The sequence below is a fragment of the Talpa europaea genome (assembly GCF_964194135.1).
Source record: "Talpa europaea genome assembly, chromosome: 6".
Classification (NCBI taxonomy): Eukaryota; Metazoa; Chordata; class Mammalia; order Eulipotyphla; family Talpidae; genus Talpa; species Talpa europaea.
Window position 1 is genome coordinate 2,599,773 of NC_140072.1, and position 21,055 is coordinate 2,620,827.

The window sequence follows — 21,055 nt, forward strand, 5'->3', positions numbered from 1 at the left end:
TTCCTTCCCAGTGTCCTCATCTTTCTGTTTCCAAACAGGCTAACCGGCCTCCTGCAAAGCTCAACCTGTTAACCTGCCAGGTGAAGACTAACCCAGAGGAGAAGAAGTGTTTTGATCTTATTTCACGTAAGTTTCTTTCTCAGCTGCTGGACCGCAGGCAGTGAGGGCAAGCTGCCTCCTGGGGCGCCAGTCCTATTTCAAATACTGTGAGCAGTTGATTTTCAGAGAAATCGCCTGGATTTCTAGCGGCATCCTCTCCCTTCCTGCCCCTCCCCACTGCCGCTGTTGTGGCTGCGTGAGAAACACTGCTGCCCGGTGCTGGCCTCTCCAGGGGGCCTTGAAGTCTTGTCTCCGAGACGGTTTATCTTGCGCACCGCAGAATTCATCTTTCTGCTTCTGTGTGCTGTTCTGTTTGGTGGCACACACAAAAGAATGACCACAGAGCCAGCTGTTGGCTTTTCCCTAAGTAGGCCAGAAACATCTCAGTTCCCCACTTTAGAAAGGCTTTTGCTATTAAAGGGCCTTAACTATTACTTTGGGGGGCCAAGTCTGGAGCAAGCTTGAAAGGATAGTGACAGTTTTCCTGGAATAGCTGCAATTTGAGGGGAGCTGCATGTCTCTAGTCTGGAGGGAGAACTAGGCAGATTCTTTAATTTGCATCACAAAACCACAAAGACCAGCGACTCAGCCGCATGGAAGGACCTCAGCATGAGAGCATGTTTGTGTACAGCTCACCCATTCCCAGCAGAGTTAAGACTGTTCCCGAGGTTAAGGTCTGTGGGACTGTGTGCGGGTGACAGTCTGGGCTCAGAGCTGATGAATCCTCTCGCCTGCAGATGACAGGACGTACCACTTCCAGGCCGAGGACGAGCAAGAATGTCAAATGTGAGTTCCTGTGCATTGGGGCTTCGGGCTGGGGCTCAGCAATCTGTGGGATTTAACCCAGCCCCACTGTGATTTTCCAGCTGGATGTCTGTGCTGCAGAACAGCAAAGAAGAAGCTTTAAACAATGCATTTAAGGGAGATGACAACACTGGAGAAAACAACATCGTCCAGGAACTGACCAAGGAGATCATCTCTGAAGTGCAGCGGATGTCGGGCAATGATGTGTGCTGCGACTGCGGGGCGCCAGGTGACCCAGGCCCTCCCCAACCCCCCCAGGGCCCCCCCAGGCCCCACAGCTCATTGCACACAACCCAGTCTGATCACCCCTTTTTTTTCCCGAGCACTGAGTTTAGCACAGCCTGGCCGCCCCTCACCCCGACTCACCAGCACACGGCCCGTCAGCATGTGCACCTCCTAGGGCAAGGGTGGGGCATGGGCCCCGGCCTTCGGAACAGGACCGCGTGCAGATCGCCCAGTATCGCTAACAAGGCCTAAATGCTCTTCGGGGGTTGAAAGCTGAGACACACAACGAGGGTAGGGTTGCAGTGGCGGCTGTGCTGTTGGCTCCAGAAGTCGGGCGCCTATGGGACTTAGCAGGCTCCTGCCGCTGCATAGACGCTGCAGAGATTCTAAGGTGCTGTCAAGTGGGTGGCCTGGAAGAGCCCCCGACTGTTAGACTCTGGTTTTCCTGGCCGGAAAATGCAGCAGCCGGGAGATTCTTTTCCAGCCCCTCCCACCCTTCACATTCTGTGAAATGAGATCTTTCCCTTTGCATTTCAGAAAAGCCGGCAGTGTTGCTGGTGTTAACAGCAATCAGTTGTCTTCCATTCTAGTTAAGATGCGGTGGTCTTGTGGCCCAGGGAGCCGTGGGCCAGCCTTTCCTGAACGCGTGTGAGATGGGAAAGGTGGTGGCTTAGGGTGGCCGTTTGCCTTTGCGTTCCTCTAATTCTATGCCAATTTTTTTGAAAAGCAAACAAAACAGAGCCAGAGTGGATGGCCGAGAAGGGCCGTGAGCTTCCCGTTCCCCTGGAGACTAGATCTGGGCATCATTTGAGGAATTACCTCTTGAGGTTTGAACCTCTTGAAAAATACCTTTTTGGCAGGAGATGAGGTGGAGAGTGGCCCGTGCTGAATCGTGCTGCTTCTTAAGAGAAGGACAGAGCAGTACGTGGCCTTTTAAAAGACTTCCATCTAGAAGTCGAAGTTAGGTACATTTTTGTTCAAAAGGCTGAGGCGAGATGGGTGAGGCAAAGACTTGACGGGAAGTAGGCTCAGTGCCCTGTGACCACCCACATGCCAGGAGCGACCCAGGGTGCAGGAGACACGGCTGCGAGGGCTGGGGACATGCCCTGCTGATGCCCGGAAGTGTTTCCTCAGGTAGATGACGTCTTTCACAACTTGAACACTTGAAAAGTAACTTCCCGGTGATCTTACTGACCTCAGTTGCCATAATTACATAGTTGCCATGAGTGTCTTAGGGCAACAAGCTATTATTTCAAAGAGGAAGGTACTTGTGGGCTCTGCCAGCACGCCAGTGTGTTTGAGTTGTCCGTTTTCAGCAAATTCAGCATTCATCTGTCAAGCATATCTGAGTCCCTACTGTGTGCTTGGCTTCCGAGAGGGGGTAACTGTACAGTGAGGGGCGGCACAGATACGTGTGCATGTGGGCGTGGCCAGACTGCACCTGCCTGTGTCCTCCCCATGGCCCCGCACCTTTCCAAGCATTGTGAAGACACCTGCCTCCTCGGCCTCCTGAGGCTCCTGCCTCCTCGGCCTGCTGAGGCGCTCACCTGTATGAGGCGGGGGTCTGGCAGCACAGCTGTCATTTCTGAAGCCGCATTAGCTCTCAGTGTTTGCTCCCGGTTGCATTAGCATCTTCATGAACACGCAGGCTTGTGTGTGTTTAGTCTGTTCCCCACCGGGCTAGACGCCAGCACTAGGCCCCATGTCTCTCGCTCTCTGTTGCAGGCACCACCTGGTGACGCCCTTGGTCTGTGCTCAGCAAGGTCCTGGAGGGCCCCGTGGCCGCTAGAGGTCCCCGTGCCCCTCTTGCACACAGCACCTCTCAGGAAAGGAGGGGAGGGAGGGGGTGGAGGGACCAGGAGAGGAGAGAGGACAGCTGTGTGCACACGTGTGTGTTGTGTGTAAATTGGTGGAAGGTGTGGATGAATGAGGGCCTCAGACGCATCGAGGATCATGAAATCATGCCTAGAACTCCTCGTCCGCAACAGCAGAAGTTCTGCCCCCAACGTCTGCTCACTGCAGTTCTGTTCTCCGGCAGATCCTACCTGGCTGTCGACCAACCTGGGCATTCTGACCTGCATCGAATGTTCCGGCATCCACCGAGAGCTGGGTGTGCACTACTCCAGGATGCAGTCCCTGACGCTGGATGTTTTAGGGACATCTGAGTTGCTGGTAATTCCCCAGTCCTTCACTTTGGGCCGGACTTGAGGTCCTGAAAGCTGAGGGTTTTTTGGTTGGTTTTTTTTTTAAGCTTTATTTTTTATGTATACAAGAGCTGGGGTACAGGCCAGGGGCATGGGAGGGTGAGAGGATTCACCAGAGACAGAGTGGGGAGTGGAACAGCAGAGAGACCGACAGCACTGCTGAAGGGAACAGTGGGCAAGACAGGAGAGGTCTGCTGCACCATGTGGGAATCTTCCTGGCCGGCCAGGAATTGAACCCCGGATGCAGAGGCTGCGGACAGCTTCACAGCGCTGCGCTCAACCCGCTGCGCCACCGGGGAGGCCCCTGAAAGCTGAGTTATTTTGGCATGAGAATCCATCTTGTGAGAATCCATTTTGTGAATGTGAGATTCCGCTGGGCTGGCAGGGGGCACCACGTTGCCAGATGGTCGTGGGCGACCAGAAGCGCGCTGCGGACTCCTCCCACCGGCTGCTGCTGGTTGAGGTGCTTCTTATTGCCAAGCTGAGTTCATGAGTGAATAAAATGAAGTCAGAAAGGAGGGTAGAGACTGGCCTGGGATTCTGCCATCACGTGCTGGCCCCGTCTGGTTCGCCCCAGACAGAGGCAGAGCCCAGGGCTCGGGCGGAAAAGGACTCGTCCTCCCAGACTCGGCAGCCGGCTTCTGCGGGACTGCAGTCACTCCTTGGCCCGAGCTCTCCCTCTGGGAGGGACCCTTCGGGAGGGACACTGGTCTTCGTTTCTACTGCCCATCTCCCACTCTCGTTCAGGGGTAACACAGGAGCCGCATGACGCAGGTCACGTTTGGACAGTGAAGCGTTTCTGTGATGTGACTTGCCAGTTTTCAAGACATATCATGCGGGGAGCTGCAGTGCTACCTGGAAGGGGGGCCTCGGGGACTCTGCTCGAAGTCCCTAGTTGCTGATTAGGTCAGAGGCGTGTTTGAAGCTCTTTCTGGGCAGTGCATATTAATTAAGTGGCTATTGAGCACCATTGATTTTAGTGTCAAGAGCAATAACCTTGACAGAAAATCAGTCGTTCTGGTCAGCACCCCCCGCCCCAGGGGCCTTGCATCTTACAGACGCCCACTCGGTCTGCATCTGAAGCTGAACTTGTAGTGCGTTTCCAGCTGTCTTGTCAAACACTTCCTGGCCCTTCCAAGGAAAGACAAGCTGAGATGAACTCAAGTGGGTTCTGGTGACTCCGTTAGTGGCACCCCTTTTCCATCAAGCTCCACACTGAGCTGCACTCAGTAAGGCCCACCCCCCCACGTCCCTGGCCACGCTTGGGCAGCAGCTGACATGCTATCGGCACCACGATGTGGAGCGTGTGCCCGCGGGCTGAGGGTGCTGAGAATGGCATAGGTCTGGGCTCCTTGCAGCCTGTTTTCCAACAAACCCAGCTTCTCAGTAAGCCCCCAGCCATGCTGCCGCTCCCGTCTGCTCAACTGAATGGACGCGCAAGGCAGCGTAAAGTGGTGATGGCTCGTTCTACCCCACACCTTGCACTGCTCTTAAGGGTGAGCTCACTTGCCCTCCATGACAGCCCTTTGACCTGGGTGTATCCTCCCCACTTTACAGAGGAGGAACTGAGGCTCTGAGTGCGTTGACACACCCAGGTCATACAACTGCTGAGCCAGTCCTGGGGGGCGGTGTCCCTGTGTTCCGATTCCAGAGCTCACCCTTCACCCAAGGTGTAAGCAGCCTCAGCAGCAAGTCGTTACCTTATGGGGAGCACTCCTGTCTCTCCTCCCACCCCATCCCCCCACAGATGTCTAACAGCCAGCTCCTTGGGGAGCCCAGGCCTGTTCCCCTGACCTGCTGGACCCATCTGAGGCTGTGGGTGTGAGCCACTCAGCGTGGAGGTGAAGAGGTTCTCCTCAGTAACTCACCTCACAGCTGCACAGTCACATCCCAAGCTCCACCAGTGACAGCTGCGGTGAAATCACTGGAAGTGATGAGTGTTGAGTATCTACTACTTTGTTTATAGTGTAACTTATTTCAGTATGCGTTTATAGGGTGTAATTTTTTTTTTTTTTAAGAGTATTTTTTTTTTTTTTTTTTAGAGGCATGCTTTATTTATTTATTTATTTTGTTTGTTTATACATGCACTGGGTACAGTCAGAAGCGCGGGAGGGTGAGAGAATTCACCAGAGCCAGAGCGGGGAGCAGTACAGGCAGAAGGACCGAAGGACACTGCTGAGGGGAGCAGCGGGAGGCAGGAGAGGTCTGCGCGCCATGTGGGACCCTCCTCCGGTGGCCGGGGAGCAGCCGGGGATCGAACCGGCGCCGCAGAGGCCGCGGGCAGCTTCGCAACCCAGCGCTCAACCTCTGTGCCACCGGGGAGGCCCTATAGGGTGTAATTTTTAATAGTGGCCTTTAATAGTTGGCTCCCAGCCTGGTAGGAACCTGACCCAACACATCTGTTAGACCGGCTTAGACGTATCTCAGGAACGTAAGTGGTGATCTGGGGAGGAAGGCCCCAGCAGCCTTTGGAAGGGCTGCATCATCTCCGTCTGACAGTGAGACGAGGTGACTTCTGATCCTGGCTCCGGTGTATTGCCTCTGTCTGTACAGTCCCTTAGACACTGTATGTACTCTGTCTATACAGTTTAGTTTAGAGTTTGAAGAAGTGATTTCTTCATCACCATTGAGAGCTGGCTGAGAATTGAGTCAGGCAGAGCCTGCTTAATCAATACCTGCAGATATTTTTAGCATCTAATTTCTGCCTTGGTTTGAAACGCTCCCTTCTCTAAGCCTCTTCCTCGATGGTTGTCAGAAAAACAAAGGGTCGCACATGGGTGTGGCCTGTCCCCACATCTGCCCCAACCCCCTTTGCTGAGTGTGTGGGGATTAGGGGCGTGTCCTTGTGCCCAAACCCTCACTCCTCAGCCACCGCGTTGAACAGCACAAGGAAGAGAAAATAACCGGCACGGGCAGGACCCACCCTCCCGCCACAGGAACGCTGCTCTGTGACAGGCACTGCTGCACCAGGGTCCTCTCAGGGCACCCTTGGGTCTGTCCGTCTTCATAAAGGCAACCACCTATCGCCTATTTCTCAGTGGCGAGGAAGCAGCCGGCAGGTGTCTGAGGCACGTGCCGTGGGCGGCGTTAATATTTGAGCGGCCTGTGTCCACTCTGTCTTTGCAGCTGGCCAAGAACATTGGGAATGCGGGCTTCAACGAGATCATGGAGAGCTGCCTTCCAGCAGAGGACTCGGTCAAACCCAACCCCGGCAGCGACATGTGAGTGCGGGGCTGCCCAAGCCGGGGCGGGGCGGGGGTGCGGGGGGGGGGCGGGGGGCATCCTCCGCTGCCGCGTCCTTAGCAGAGCCTCAGCCGAAGTGGTCCTGCTGTAGTCACTTTACCCCGTGGGTGTGCAGACGACCTGGCATGGCTGTCTTTCTCGGAAGAGGCCACAGCAAAGCAGATGGGGGTGTCTGTGTCCGTGGAGGGGTGGCCGTCGCCCTCTGCTGGTGGCCGGTGGCTCTCCCTCGCCCTGCGCGGCACGCCTGGCCGTCACTTTCCCATCCTGGTCCTCTCCACACCAATCTGAGCCTGTGGAAACCATCCGTTGTCAGAGATGCGTGACTACGCACGTTCTCTTTCCCAGGCCCTTGCAAATGTGGTGTGTTGTTTCCTGCAAAAAAAAAGTTTTAAGTTTTAGTTTTACTGTCGGCACAAAACTTGGTTGAGAAGTTTTGGGGCATATCCGCACCCAGCTGGCCCAGTGGAGGGATTCCTGCCAGTCTTAGGGATGAAGCATAAATGGCCCAGGTCACACTGGCCTGTGAGTGGTGGACGGCCACCAGCTGCCCGGGCAGTGCATGTCCTGCCCACTTCAGGCTCGCGTGGCTTAGCTGCCCAGAGGCTGGTCACTGCTGCGGCCCGAGGCAGAGTGAGGCCAGACTGCAGGACGGGGCGGAGTGTCCCCAGGCCAGGGAGGGGACGCGCGGGTGCAGGGTGGGCAGCTGGGAGGAGAGTGTTCTGGCAGGGGAGTGGGGGGAACTGCAGAGGAAGTGGAAAGTCCTTTCACAGAGACAGCCCCTCCCTTGGGAGACTCCTGAGGCGGAGGTGCTGCAGGGCCCCGGGGTTGGCCACAGCCCAGCAGTTAAGAGGGAGCGGGGCCGTCCTCCTCCGTGACTGCCGCCTGTGTCTGTGCAGGCGCCTCGCCTCGTTCTCTTGCCCTTAGCAAGCTTGCAGGGTGCTGATGAACGGGGGCAGGAAAGAGGGGCTTGACCCTTAGGCGGTGGGTTCGGGCCCTTTGTGAAAGCAGAGAACGCCGATTTTTGTAACCAGTCTGTGGGGCGTGTGGCTGGGAAGCTGAGCCCGGCTCCCATCCCGGCGCTCAGGTAACCGCATCCGGTAAAGGCGCTTACCCCGCCGGGAGGGGGGCACGGGCGGCGCGGCCGGCAGCCGCTCGGCATCAGGCAGCTTAGGTGGGTATTTAGTGGGCGTTGGGGCTAAGTCACTTACGCTTGTGACCGTAGCAGAGGCTCGTGGTGTCGCATTCCCAGGAGCCTGGGTAATGCGAGGCTTCAGAGAGCAGGTGCGAGGCTCGTTAAGCAGCCCTTATCCCTCCGGGTGAGGCTTGAGTTTCAGATTGACCCAGAGAGGCTGCGTGGGGCTGAGGCCACAAGGCCGGGCGCCAGGGGCAGGTTCTCATTTTCCTGGTGGGGTCGGAGGGAGCGCCCTCTCTGAGCCTGGGGGCATCCGCGGGCGAGGAGGCGGACAGGCAGTGGGTCGGTGTGGGCAGCAGAGGCCACAGAAGTCCCCGCTGATTCTGCACCTGAAAACGTAGGGTCGTCTCAAGTTAGGAGAGGGACCTGGGGGGCCGGCCCTCCCTGGCATATCCTGCTGGGTGAGAAGTCTGCGTGGCTGCGGGAGCACAACTCACCTGCTGGGAGGTCTCAGTTCCCACCTGCAGGGGGAGGCGACGCCATCCTCCCGGCGCAAGGAGGTTCCCTGCAGGCGCACCTCGCCGCGGGCCCGGCAGGCTCTTGGGTGTCCTCGCTGGACCGGTGCTGGAGGCCCTGCGCGATCCGCAGGTGATGGTGCTTGATTGCAGGAACGCGAGAAAGGACTACATCACCGCCAAGTACATGGAGAGGAAATACGCCAGGAAGAGGCACGCGGACCACGCGGCCAAGCTGCACGGCCTCTGCGAGGCTGTCAAGATGAGAGACGTGTTCGGGTTGCTCCAGGCATATGCCGACGGCGTGGACCTGACGGAAAAGATCCCCCTGGCCAATGGACACGTAAGAGCGGGACTCGCTGCTCTAGAGAAACAGAAAGGAGGGGGGGTTGGCTCTCAGCACCAGCGCCGCGGGGACAGACGGGCGGTTTATGCTTCCAGCCAGAGTGGGACAGCGCCAGCCCTGGAGAGAAGCCCCTCGGAGGCCCCCCCAAAGGAAGCCTGTCTTCAGCAGCGGGGTGCGGCTCCTGGGCCACCCCCCCGCAGCAGCTCCCTGAGTTATGGGGGCAGGGGGACAGCCTCCCTCAGGATGGGGTGCAGTCCTGATTGCCTGCCTGGCACCCTGTGGACGCTCACACTCCTTGGAAACCACCACCCCCAGAATATGGGGCTGGGCTGAGCACCCCAGGAGCCTTCGCGTCAGCGTGAGGCCACGAGAGGCGGCGAAAGCCACACTGAGCTGTCCCGGCCGGAGAATGGGGCAGCCTGGGCTGGCAGAGCAGGCAGTGCAGGTGGCATTGGGGTCACCCCCTCTGCCTAGGTTCCCTGTTCCCGGATCTTTCCTCAGCCTGCAGCCCTCTCCCCCACCCACCTCCTAAAGTACCCCCTATTGGGTTTCTCCCCCACCTGCCAGAACTTGCTTTCAGGAAAGGCAGCAGGGCCACTGCCCAGCACAGGGGAGAGTGGCAGGGGGCTGGCACCGCCGCCCCTATAAGGAGAACGTGGAAAGATCTGAAGAGAGCACCCGCTGGCAGGCAGCGCCTCGAGTTGTGTGTAGGGCCAGGGACACAGAAATGGAGGGGACTTTGGAATGAAACCCCTGAATTTCTTGCTTGCCTCCCATGAAGAGATGAGCAGAGGGACCGACCTCTAGCGCGTGTTCCCGGGCAGAGCCTGTGCGTGGAGATGAAGGTGCTGCAGAGCTTGGAGTGGTGTTTTGGGGAAGAGCGAAGAGGAAAGGGGTGCACGATTCCTCTTGTGGGGGACCCAGGGTTGAGTGTTGCTGTGGGGTTCTGGAATGTTCGTTCCTCTCTGGTTTTCAGGAGCCAGATGAAACAGCCCTGCATCTCGCTGTCAGATCCGTGGACCGGACTTCCCTTCACATCGTTGACTTTTTGGTTCAGAACAGGTGAGTGTCCTAAAATTAGGGGAAGCGTCAGATTTTGCCCCTTGGTGTTTGTAAGGGAGGAAGCAGGCATCATTGCTTCAGGTGAGTGGCTGAGACTGGGTAACTTCCAGGGTCTAAAGTTTAATTTTGGGACCAGGATGATGTTGCCTGGCCTGGGGTGTTCCGGTGTAGCCCTCCACACGCCCTGGAGTGAGACAGAGACCCTTGGGGGACACGCAGGGTCCAGCTTCTACTGGGCAGGCCTCAGGGAGACCCCCAGTCCATGCACCTGCTGAATTCCAAGCCCCTAGCTCTGTCTGGGGTCCCACAAGACCCAAATAGGGTGCCCTGAGCAGAGGGGAGCAGTAGAGGGACTCACAGATCCAGCTGAGATGGTAAACCAGGACTCCGGGGCGTAGACCACTGCTTGGTTGGAGAACTTGACTTCATCCTTGAGTCAGAAGTTGGCTTTGCAGGGGCGTGCGGTGCACTCGGCACTGCATGGTCTCTGCGGCCTTCTCGGTTCCGCTGCTGTGGTGCTTTGCCTGCTGGCAGCTGAAGCTGGGCTTGAAGGCCTGTCCAGGTGACACTTGACTCTCCGCCCCTGCCGGGGTGGTGTGTAGGAGGAGAAGCCTTTAAAATTGTCCCACGTGGAACAGGAGATGCTGCCATGCCCAAGTGGGGGCACTTCTGCCTTCCCTGCCTTCCCTGCAGCAGGGGTGAGGAAGGGCTTGGGCGGAGGGGGTGGGGGGTCGGCTAGGCCGCCCTCATGGAAACTGCTCAGAGGGTCTGGATGCCTGCCCAGCACTGGCACGGGGGGCCCCCGACCTTTGACTTAATCCCCAGTGATGGCTCCTCCCTCAGGGTGAACTCTCAGGGGCAAAAGAAGAAAGTTCTGGTTTCTGTTCCAGATTGAGAAGAGGAGCAATCAGAAAATATGGCTATTTTTACACTGAAAGCTCCCATGGGGCGCTGGGGCGTCACCCTGGTGGCCACCACACTGTCCCACTGTATGTGGGGGCACTGCCCCAGTGTGATGATGGCACAGTTCAGGGCTACTTCGCCAGTGAGCCAAATGTCAGGTCTACCTTAGGGTGCTCCAGCACCTATTAGGCCACCTGGCTTGGCTGACGTTGGAAGAACTGATCCCTCCTGCCCTCCCCTGCCTGCAGCATGTGAGCGCGTCTGATGGGGGACACTGAGCATGAGATCCCCACAGACCCATGTGCCACCCTGACCCCACAGCTCTGGCCACAGCCTGGCCTCCTGGTCTCCTGGGCAAGGCCCCGCGCCTCGATGAACAGAGCTGTTCGGGAACATCCCAGAAGCCTGGGCGGGGTAACGTGGCTCTTCTAGTGCCTTTTCACTGCCTGGACATCACGGCCTGTTTCCGTGGCTCTTGGAACTACCTGTGGAAGACGCGGCCCCGCTGAGGTCATGCAGGAAGCCACAAAGTGGGATGATTCTGCCCCCCAAGCATCTGCTTCTAAGAGCCGCTTATGGAATCCGATCAGCTTAAGAGAGGACTCATTTTTTAAACTGTTTCCGGGTTTTTGCTGGTGGAAAGACTGTTTTTTACGTTACACTCAGATAAGGAATTTAAAAGGGGAAAAAGAAAAGAAGCTCTTTCTCCTACAATCCCCCCATTAGCCTGTTTTTTAAGGGCAGTCCGAGGGGGGCCAGCTCAGGGGAGCCTGGAGATGCTGGACTCGCAAAGGGGCTTTCTCCTTGGGAGGGTGTCAGGATTAGGGGGCTCACGCCTCCCCCTGGTGCTTGGCCCTCTGGCCCGTGACTTACGGCTCCTTCTCTGGCTCTGCCTGCGCCCGCAGTGGGAACCTGGACAAGCAGACGGGGAGGGGCAGCACGGCCCTGCACTACTGCTGCCTGACCGCCAACGCCGAGTGCCTGAAGCTCCTGCTGCGGGGCAAGGCCACCATCGAGATAGGTGAGCCCCCACTTCCACGGTTTCTCCATGGGGAGAAGCTAGTTCACCCCGCCCCCCGGTCCAGCCTCGGGCCCCCCCCTCCAGGCAGCCAGCAGGCCTCGCCAGCCGAGACACCTGCGGCAAGCGGGTCACCAAGAAGTATTTTTGAAAAACTGTTGAATGAAGAGCAAGGAGGTAGAAAAAAGTCCAGCCCTGCTGGAGGGCCAGGTCCAGCCACAGCAGGTGATAGTCAGACTCCGGAGACTTGTTTAGAAGAAAGTACAGGGCTTCAGAGGGAAGGCGCTGAGGAGGCCGCGTGGGGCCTCCAAGAGCAGGGCCCAGGCCTTGGGCAGTGACTGGCAGCCAGGTGTCGGGGTTCACACCTGTCTCATCATGCTCACCTTAGCCTGCATGCGCTGCTACCTGCCCCTACTGAGACAGCCTCAGCCGTGACTGGGTGGGCCCTGACTTGATGGGTCACGTGCAGCTTCACTCACCCCTTCCTCGCCCACCCCTTAGCCAACGAGTCGGGGGAGACGCCGCTGGACATCGCCAAGCGCCTGCGGCATGAGCACTGTGAGGAGCTGGTGAGTGTCCATGCAGCGTGGACAGTGAGGGGCTGCGCGGCCACCCTCTGAGGAGGACTTTCTGGGAGCCTCTGGGTGCAGGCCATGTGCGGTACCTAATGCCCTCGGGGAAGACTTAGCGGGTGGCTGGAGAGGAGGTGACTGCCTGCTCCTGGGGGGCTTGCTGGAGCATGTGCTGGGCATGGCTGGGCAGCACAGCTGGCTTCACCACATGTCCTCTGAGGTCTCTGAGCTGTCAGCTTACCCCTAAGCCACAGCACCTCAAAGCTGGCTTTCTTCTTGCGTTTCCCACCCCCAAATCATACAGTAGTCCTGTGCCATCTTCTCCTGTTGCGGAAGAGTTGCTGGCGCGGCCAGTGGACAGGCAGACCTGGATTTGCACTGGGAAGTCCCAGCAGCACCGTCCACTCTGCCCACAGCTGTCAGTGGGCTCTGAGAATTATTGTTGGGGTTGAAAGCATTGGTCACTCAGCGGGAGCCCGATGATACGCTCCTGAGGCGATGCTGTGGAGTGCAGGCCGGGGGCGCGCTGCCCTAGGCCTTCCACCTCTGTTAGCTCGTTCACTCTCCAGCGCTGCCTCGGGACAGGGTTTTCCCCGTTTTTCCCATTTTACATGTGAGGAAATGGCACAGAGAGGTTAAGTAATTTACCCAAAGTCACACATCCCCAGCCTCTCAGCTACTGTCTGGCCTTGGAGAGGAGCAGGCCCTTGTGTCCTGACACCTGTTGCAGCTGATGAATCACACTCTCTGTGCACCCAGAATGCTCTCCCTTGCCTGGGAACCGTACTTTACAGTCTTGAGGCACCATGGGCCGAGCTGCAAGGGTTGCCCGTGAGCTGGGGCCTGGGCTGCGTCGCAGCTCAGCTGGCCGTGGGTGGGCGAGCTGCCCACATGATCTGCCTGCGGACCACATGACCTGGCAGCGTCCCTGACCCGCTTTATCCTCCTCAGCTGACCCAAGCCCTGTCGGGGAGGTTCAATTCCCATGTCCATGTGGAGTACGAGTGGCGGCTGCTCCAGGAGGACCTGGACGAGAGCGACGACGACGTGGAGGAGAAGCTGCAGGTTTGTGTGGGCGGGGCCTGTGGGGGCCACGGCCAGCACCACCCCCAGGCCGGGCAAGGCGCTAAAGTACTGGCCTAAAGTACCACTGTCCGTGGCAGCAGCTGGAGCAGCTGGACAACAGTAAGCCAGCAGCGTGCTGTGTGCCAGGAAAACCTTTGCAGCAGCAGGTGCAGGCCCGGCCATGGCTTGCTCGCCCCCAGTTAGGGGAGTTCCGGGACTTCCAGCTCATACAGGAAGACACCATGGATCCTGACTGTCGGGGTGGGTGCAGCCGGGGTCCCAGAGGGCTCCTGTACTATGACATAAGGACCACGTTTATGAAGGGCAGTGCAGGGCTGGACCAGGATGCAGGCTCACGAGGACGAGCTCACTCTGTTTAAAGCCTTCACGGAATGGAGACTTGTACCTTGTAAACCATGGCTTTCTGTGGCATGTGTGTTTCCATAAGAGACGTGATAAAAGCAAGTGACCGTCTGGAGAGCCAGCGCCCCCAGGCCCAGGCAGAGTCGGTGCCCTGAGGTCATCCCCAGAGGTCATGTCCCTCTTGTAAGTGTATCTCACGCTCTGCCTGTCCCCCTCCACAGCCCAGCCCCAGCCGGCGAGAAGACCGGCCCGTCAGCTTCTACCAGCTAGGGGCCAGCCAGCCTCCGTCCAACGCTGCGTCCTTGGCCAGAGACCCCGCCGGCCTGGCCAAGGACAAGCAGAGGAGCTTCGCGCCCAGCCTGCTGCAGAACGAGACGTATGGGGCTGTCCTAAGCGGCAGCCCGCCCCCTGGCCAGCCCTCGGCCTCCGGCGCCCCCCCGCTGCCCCCACGCAATGTCGCCAAAGGTACTGGGCTGTTGTGGCTGTGGCTCGGAGGTGTGGTTGTTTTTGCCGTAGATGCGTGTGTTTGCTTTGCCCTCGGCTGATGCAGGTTGGGGTGCTGGCCTCCACTTGGGGTCTTCATAGCTATCTGGTTCGCATCCTAAAGAGATCCACCACGTGCTGGATGGTGGTGGAGCGGCTTGACTTTGTTCATGATTTGGGGAACACAGGGACCCCCCCCAGGTGGGCCTGGGCTGGGGCAGCTCTGGAAGCTGGTCCCAACGGTGTTTCCCTGCAGACTCTCTTGCCCTTTTCTCTCTGCTTTTCACCCCTCCCTTTGGCCTGGTCAGCTTGCAAAATACCTGTGATTAGTTCTTATCTCTACGATCCCCACGGAGTAAAGGATAAAAAGATACCAATTTGGAGAACAGTACCCAGCCTTGTGAAAATACGGACTATTTCCTGTGGAGTGTTCCCTTCAGTGCCAGCCCTGTGACACTCACCCCAGCCACTGTCACGGTGGCAAGAGGTGGAGTTTCTTGTTTTATCAAAATAGAAACTGAGGTCCCTAACAGTGAAGTCATAGTCCCTGGCCGCTGTGCTCCTTGAAGGCAGGTCCAGAGACTGGTCAGCTGGGCGCTGGGCTGGGGCTGCCAGCCATGGCCAGTTGGCCACCAGGGGGGGCGTCCAGGGGCAGCAGGGACAGGGGCCTCCACGCGACAGGGATTGAGGGTGCTCTGGGCAGCTGGCACCAAATAATCAGCCCCAGTGGTATTTGTGCAGGAGCTGCTCTCTGGGCAGGAGTGCCGTGAGGGGCGTGGCCGTGCTACCAGGTATGGACTGAGGGGCGAGGACGGCAGCCCTCATCCCGGGACAGTGCATCCTCGCTCCCAAGACCAGCTTACCCAGCCCTGCCCCGGCACTACCCTTCAGAGCACACCCACTGAGAGGAGGGTGGGACACCAGGGCCCCCGAAGCCCCTACCCCTGCCCCCGGGGCAGTCCCTGCACCTCGGCCTGCTGGGGAGGCCCAGCACGGATGGAATCTGCAAGCTCAAGTCCACAGCGACCCTCCCTGTCACCTGGCGGGTAGCCGACGGAGCCAGGCAGGGAGGACAGCAGGCAGCTGGGCCCTGGTCAGGGCGTCTCACACCTCCCAGCCTCCCCCCACATCCTGTGTGCAAGTGTTGATTTCGTAAGGCTGAGTACAAGCAACTTGGTCATCTCCAAGCCCCCACGGGGCCTCTTAGGCGTGTTGTGTGGAGGAAAGTTCTGTTGTGGCCGAGCTGTAGAAAAGCAGCAGAAAGCTCGTCACCTCCATTGCCTTCAGAGCTCTTGGAATGAGGAGTCTTGACTCTTCCCGTTTCTTTGTGCCTTTCTGTGTTGAGCTTGCTTTCTCCCTCTGCTGACGTGGGGTACACGTCCTCCCTGCAGGCCCCACGTGGCCCCCAGGTCTCCGTCCCATCCACACTCCGTCCCATCCCCACAGCAGGTGAAAGAGGCCTCAGGTGTTGTCAGACTGGGCCAGACCAGATCTTGCCCACTGCAGCCGTGGAGGGCGTCCGAGGGCCCGGGGCCTGGCCGGGGCGGTAGGACCCACCTTGGTCTCTGTGTGCCATCCTGGACACGGTGTCCTGAGGCCCCAAAATCCCGTGCCCTGAGACCCTGGACCTCAAGGCCCTGATGCCTGAGACAGATCTGGGCGGTGGAGGGCGCTGTGACCGAGGCAGTATCATCCCCCAGGGTCCCTCCTGAACCCCAGGTATCACCTGTGCTGACCGGCCAGAAATACATCGGCAGGGGGTGGGGCAGTGTCTGACCTGCCCCCTTCTCTCTCCTGCTCTGGGTGAGGACAGGGTGGGCCCTGCCAGCCAGGAGGGGACTCGCGCAGGGGGAGGAGCAGGCCACAGACACCACGAGGCGCGCTCCCGGCCCGGCGTGCTCCTTTCCTCCTCTGTCCCGTGCGTGCTGTCAAATCAGAAGCGCTCAAAGTTCAGCGAGGATGAGACAACCAGCTGGGGATGTCCCCGGAAGCCTCCTTGCTTCTTCCACTACACCAGGGGCGAGAGTTTTAGAGCCCAGCGTTGGGTCGCGGCTGCTCACCGTTCTGGAAGGGTCGTGTTTGCCGCTTTATGGGGGAGAGGATCAGTAACGCCGTCTTCTGTTTCTGTTTTTGTTCTGTGCGCGTGTGCATGCCTGTGTGTGTGCACGTGCGTGTGTGCATGCGTGTGCATGCGTGTGCAGTTCAGACAGCCTGCTCAGCTAACGCCGTGTGGAAGACAAACTCTGTAAGTGTGGACGGTGTAAGCAGGCAGCGATCTTCGTCAGATCCGCCAGCTGTCCACCCACCGCTGCCCCCTCTTCGCCTGGCATCTACCAGTACGTTTTTCCTTTTTCCTTTTCGCCCGCGGGCTCTGTAGGTGTGGATGGCTGGGGTGCTGTTGGCCGCCAAGTGGGGGAGAGCCTCGGGCCGAGGCCCAGACTCCGCCGAGCCACACGGGGCCAACGGTGGCTCCTCCCCAGGCCCCACCCTTGAAGACACTCCTCCCCGCTGCACAGACCCCTCTGCCCTGCACCCCCACCCATGGGACTGCTCCTCGCTGCTCCCCGCTGGCGCCTGCCTTCACGCATTAGCCCCGGGCTCTGTTTCCTAGGCTGCTGGTGCTCCTCAGTATGGGGCGTCTCTGGATTATAATCTGGCACGTGTGCTTCTTCCATGTCCCAGAACGGGGGGCAGGGGTGCTTGTGCCCCGGCATGCAGGGCAGGAGCCCCTGACAGGGTCGGTGTAGCCCTGCCCCGAGGTCCCGCCTCTGCAGGGCTCTAGACAGAGAAGCCCTGACAGTCGTTTCGAGGTTTCCCGAGTGGGACGATAGATGCGCAGCCCAGCTGCAGCGGGTGCCGACGGCCTGCCGGTGACAGAACAGGGCACTGTGTCGGGGTCTCCGGAGGCTGGGGGGCCCCTGCCTCGACCTGGCGTCCTCTGAGCTGTTTTGTGGTAGATTTTTATAGTCTTCTCTTTGTTCTCCTTCAAAAGAGAAAAAGAAAACAAGAATTAAAATAAGACCAGGGGGAGCCCTCCTTGCCCGGGGGCACCTGCCCCCTGGCTGGGCCAGCAGGGAAGCTCTACCTCTTGGGTGTCAGCGCCTGCCGAGGCGGCTGTCCTCCACAAGGACCCTGGGATGAGGATGCGGGACATCAGGGAGAGCCCCGATGCTCGCGAGAGCAGACCGGAGGGAGGCCTGGCTGAGGCCCAGCCCGTCTGACCGGCTGTGACCCCACGAGAGGACCTGAGCCTCAGTGTCCGTCCTGTCAGTCAGCGGTGGGGACAGGCCGCCCACCTCCCAGACCCTGGAGTCTTCCAGAATTCCCGTCAAGAGTATTCCTAGGTTGACCTGCCTCGCAGCTGGGGAGGGGGCAGGGCTCAGGGGAGGCCGAGGCACAAGGAGACTTGCCCAAGAAGGCCTGTCCCCCAGGGGCAGGAACTCGGCCAGAGGGGCCCAGACCTCAGCCCCCCGGCTGCCGTCCTCCAGGGCGCGGGAGAGACCAGAAAGCCAAGAAGATGCTCACGGGCTCAGAGAAACATCTGAGTGCGGATTTGTGATGGTCAGGGGCCTTGGGAGGGACCCCAGCTGTGACTCCTTAGTGCCTGGACCTGGCGGTGGGACAGCAGCGGTCCCCCCCGCCCCCCAGGACAGCAAGAGGATGACGCACCCCGCGGCACCTCCCGCGCTCACCTCTGCGTTTCTGTTTACTCTCTGCAGATCCTCTGGCTCCCACCCCACCCCCTCCGGTGGCCAAGACACCCGGCGTGGTGGAAACCCTGAGCCAGCAGAGCAAGCCGGCCCCGCCTGGGGCTCCCCTGAGCAAAGCTGCGCCCCCGCCGCTGCCGCCCCAGCCGCCCCAGCCGCCCAGCCGGCTGCCCCAGAAGAGGCCCACACCCGGGTAACCCCCTGCCCATGGCCAAGGCCCAAGCCTGGCCACCGGCTGCCCTGCTGCTTGCATTTGGGGAGCCTCCAGCAGCAGCCCCAGTTCCTCCTCTGCTGAGGTTTCTGTCCGGACCCCGTCCCGCGGTAGCCCTGCTGTGACGTGGACGTCCGGCTTTGCACGATGGCTTCCTCGGGTCTCGGGGTCTGAAGGAACTTCCCGGCGTCTTTGACCTGTGAGGTCATCCTGCAGAAGGGTGTCGCGCAGCTGCGTCACGAGTTCTGGTTTCCGCTGAGCACAGGGGGTTGGGAGTTAACGTCCTAGAGCTGTGAGGCCTCTGCCTTCTGTCTGTCGCTCGCTGGCGAGGTCATCTTGAGCACATGGGGCTCTGGGTGTGCGGCGGGGTGTCCCCTGGGAACAATAAGCCAGCGAGGTCAGGAAGCGCGCGTGGCTAACCTTCAGCTTCTCACGCGTCCTCAGTGTCCTGACCGCCAGGGGCCCGGGTCAGTGCAAAGTGGCTTCTCTCTGTGCAGATGAAAGTGAGAAACTGGGACCTGGTCTGTGTGTGCTGGTCCCGGTCCCTGTCCCGGTCAGAGTGTCCCTGTCCCTGGGGCTGTGGGGTTGGTGTCAGTGTTGTGACTGGCCGGGCGAGTCCCCAGGCTTCCCTCACGGGCCAGCTACAGTAGCCCCAGGGAACCCGCCTAGAGCCCTCTCAGCTCCCCATACCACACTGGTGCTCGTCCCTATTTGGGAGGTGACAGAATTGCTGTCACACCTTTCGTAGGTGACGGTGCTAACTCCCAGGAAGCCATCTCTCTGGCCAGCCATGGTCACTCTTAAGTTAATAGACTCCCCAGTGCTGGCCCAGAGGCTCCCGGGGAACCCAAGCCGTGGTCAGCCACCCGGCACAGGGCCACACAGCATGGAGGCGGGGGTGACGCCTACTCCTGGTGCCCAGACAGGTCCTGCCGTCATTGGCCCTGGTGTTGAGCCAGCCCTGTCCTCAGACATGAGAGACCAAGGCCCTTGAGGGGCAGGGATGAAGCTGATGGGCCGTGTTCAGCCCCCAGCCAGACCTGGGTCCAGCGTTGCTCTCCGGGCCTCTTCCTTTCTCCAAAGCCAGGCAGTTGAAAGGCAGTAGATAAAATCACTCACCTGGTTCCAGCTTGCACGGTTGGCCCCTCGCAGCAGGGAGGGGAGTGGCAGCAGGGCGTGGCTTTCTGGCCTCAGTGTCCGAAAATCTGTTTCCCTTCTTTGCAGGGTGGACAAGTCAGCCCCACTGATCAACAAAGGCCAGCCCAGAGGTCCTGGTAATGACTTAATTCGGAACTGGGGTTTCTCCTGCTTGCTCTTGGGTGGCTAAGTGGGGACATTTGCAGCTGTGGTCAGCCCAGGGTCAGGGCCCAGCTGTCCCCTACATGGCCAGTGCCCTGCCCCAGGCCTGTGGCTGCTCTACCTGGTGCCCACCCAGCTGGGGGCAGGGCCCGGGGCCTGTGTAGCAGGCGGCCCCCTAGGCGCCCTCTTGTGTCACTGGCCCCAGCAGCTCTGAGGGTGGTGTGGAACTCGCCTGGCTCTGGCTTTTAGGGGACTTTTCCCTCCAGAGACCAGAAGATCCAGGAGCCTTGCCTTTCAGACAGATGAGTCTTGTCTATGAGAGGTTTGTGTCTGGTGGTGCTGATTGATGGGCACATTGTGAAGTTGGTTCATTTTGACCCCATAGCAGCAGATCCCTCGGGAACAGAAGCCCTGGGTGCTCTGTCCAACACGGTGGTCCTCCAGCCCCCGGCGCCCATGCCCAGGAAGTCACAGACGGTCAGTGCACAGCCCTCCTCTCTGCCTCTGCCCTGGCGGGAGTGCACGGGTGGCTTCTGGGGCTCTGAGGCAGCAGGTCTTTCCTGCCTCTGCTGGCTGGGGTGCAGGAGGCACCTTCCTGGGCCCCTGGCTCTTTGAATCTCGGCTCCGGACGGAGCCTGTGCACGCCCACTCCTGCTGCCGCGTTCCCAGCAACCCGCCGTCAGCCTGGGTCTCTTCCCTGTTCCCATCCACCTGCTCCTAGAGGCCCTGCAGCCCTGAGACCACCCATCTTGACACCCCCGGGCTCCCTGGCCTGCGTCCGGGACCCTTGGGACCAGCTGGAAGCCAGATGGCCCAGTTCTGTGCCCCAGGAGCTGACACCCCGCCACACTAACCTTGCCCCCCGCCCCATGCAGACCAAGCTGAAGCCCAAGAGGGTGAAGGCCCTCTACAACTGCGTGGCCGACAACCCCGACGAGCTGACCTTCTCCGAGGGGGACGTGATCGTCGTGCTCGGGGAGGAGGACCAAGAGTGGTGGGTGAGTCACGGCTGGGCTGGGGAGGGCCTTGGAGGGGCAGGGCTAGTCCCTGCCCACCTGGCCTGAGAGGGGAGTCCCTGGCGCAGCTTCCTGCACGTGCATCCTGGGGCCTCGTCCACCGTGCCCCTGCAGTCCCTGGTGTCTCTTCAAGTACAGCCGCTGCTGAGGGGCCTCATGTATCCCCCGTGGGTTCCTCCCACCTTAGGCCATCTGGGCTGCAATTTCCAGAGCATACCTGAGTCTGAAGTGAGGTTCCTGCATCTGATGCCTTGAGTTCTAGGTGGTACCATCCCCCCCACATCTCTAGGGAGAGTGAGGGTTGTAGAAGGAGCGTAAGCAGCGTATCTACAACAGCCAGGACGCGGGTCACTGAAGTGCCTACCTGCAGAAGGTACTGCCGTGCACGGAACATCGGCAGCCACGAGCAAAGACAAAACGCTGCCGCCAGCATCAGGAAGGCGCCCGGGAGAGGATGTCAGCCGGGCTCACCGGGGACAGAGACCAGTGTGGATGTCTACGCAGCGGATGATTCGACTGAGCAAAATAGTTTCTGAAAACCAGCAGAAGCTAATAAGCACAGTGAGGTTTTGAGGTTAAGCAAGGAGTGGGAGAAAAGGTCACAGGCACAGAAGGCTGGCAGGAAGGATACACAGAACGTCACCCGCAGGAAATGGCAACGTGCAGCGGCGAGGAAATTCAGCTCCAGACTGTCTTGGCGTGAACTGCAGCTGGGCTGTGGGCACGCAGGTCCAGAAAGGTGGGAAGGGTGCCGGGTGAGGCGAGGAGGGCGGAGGTGTCTGGCGCCC

General features: G+C 59.6%; 1 protein-coding gene across 6 annotated transcripts in view; it reads left to right on the forward strand.

The window, feature by feature from the left end:
• Positions 1-21,055, forward strand: part of ASAP2 (ArfGAP with SH3 domain, ankyrin repeat and PH domain 2) — a gene marked incomplete at both ends in the record, with an annotated part of 114,224 nt that overhangs the window by 91,951 nt on the left and 1,218 nt on the right. Inside the window, 16 exons of one of the 6 annotated variants that reach the window (XM_084235004.1) lie at positions 39-126; positions 837-885; positions 966-1,132; positions 3,167-3,300; positions 6,459-6,553; positions 8,376-8,565; positions 9,545-9,630; positions 11,439-11,554; positions 12,053-12,120; positions 13,075-13,191; positions 13,773-14,046; positions 16,236-16,370; positions 17,754-17,934; positions 19,177-19,226; positions 19,643-19,728; positions 20,127-20,249. In XM_084235004.1, coding sequence (XP_084091130.1) covers positions 39-126; positions 837-885; positions 966-1,132; positions 3,167-3,300; positions 6,459-6,553; positions 8,376-8,565; positions 9,545-9,630; positions 11,439-11,554; positions 12,053-12,120; positions 13,075-13,191; positions 13,773-14,046; positions 16,236-16,370; positions 17,754-17,934; positions 19,177-19,226; positions 19,643-19,728; positions 20,127-20,249 — 1,959 coding nt within the window. Of the gene's footprint in view, positions 1-38; positions 127-836; positions 886-965; positions 1,133-3,166; positions 3,301-6,458; positions 6,554-8,375; positions 8,566-9,544; positions 9,631-11,438; positions 11,555-12,052; positions 12,121-13,074; positions 13,192-13,772; positions 14,047-16,235; positions 16,371-17,753; positions 17,935-19,176; positions 19,227-19,636; positions 19,729-20,126; positions 20,250-21,055 lie in introns of all 6 variants that reach the window. The other 5 variants (XM_084235005.1, XM_084235006.1, XM_084235007.1 and 2 more) reach the window with 5 other exon arrangements.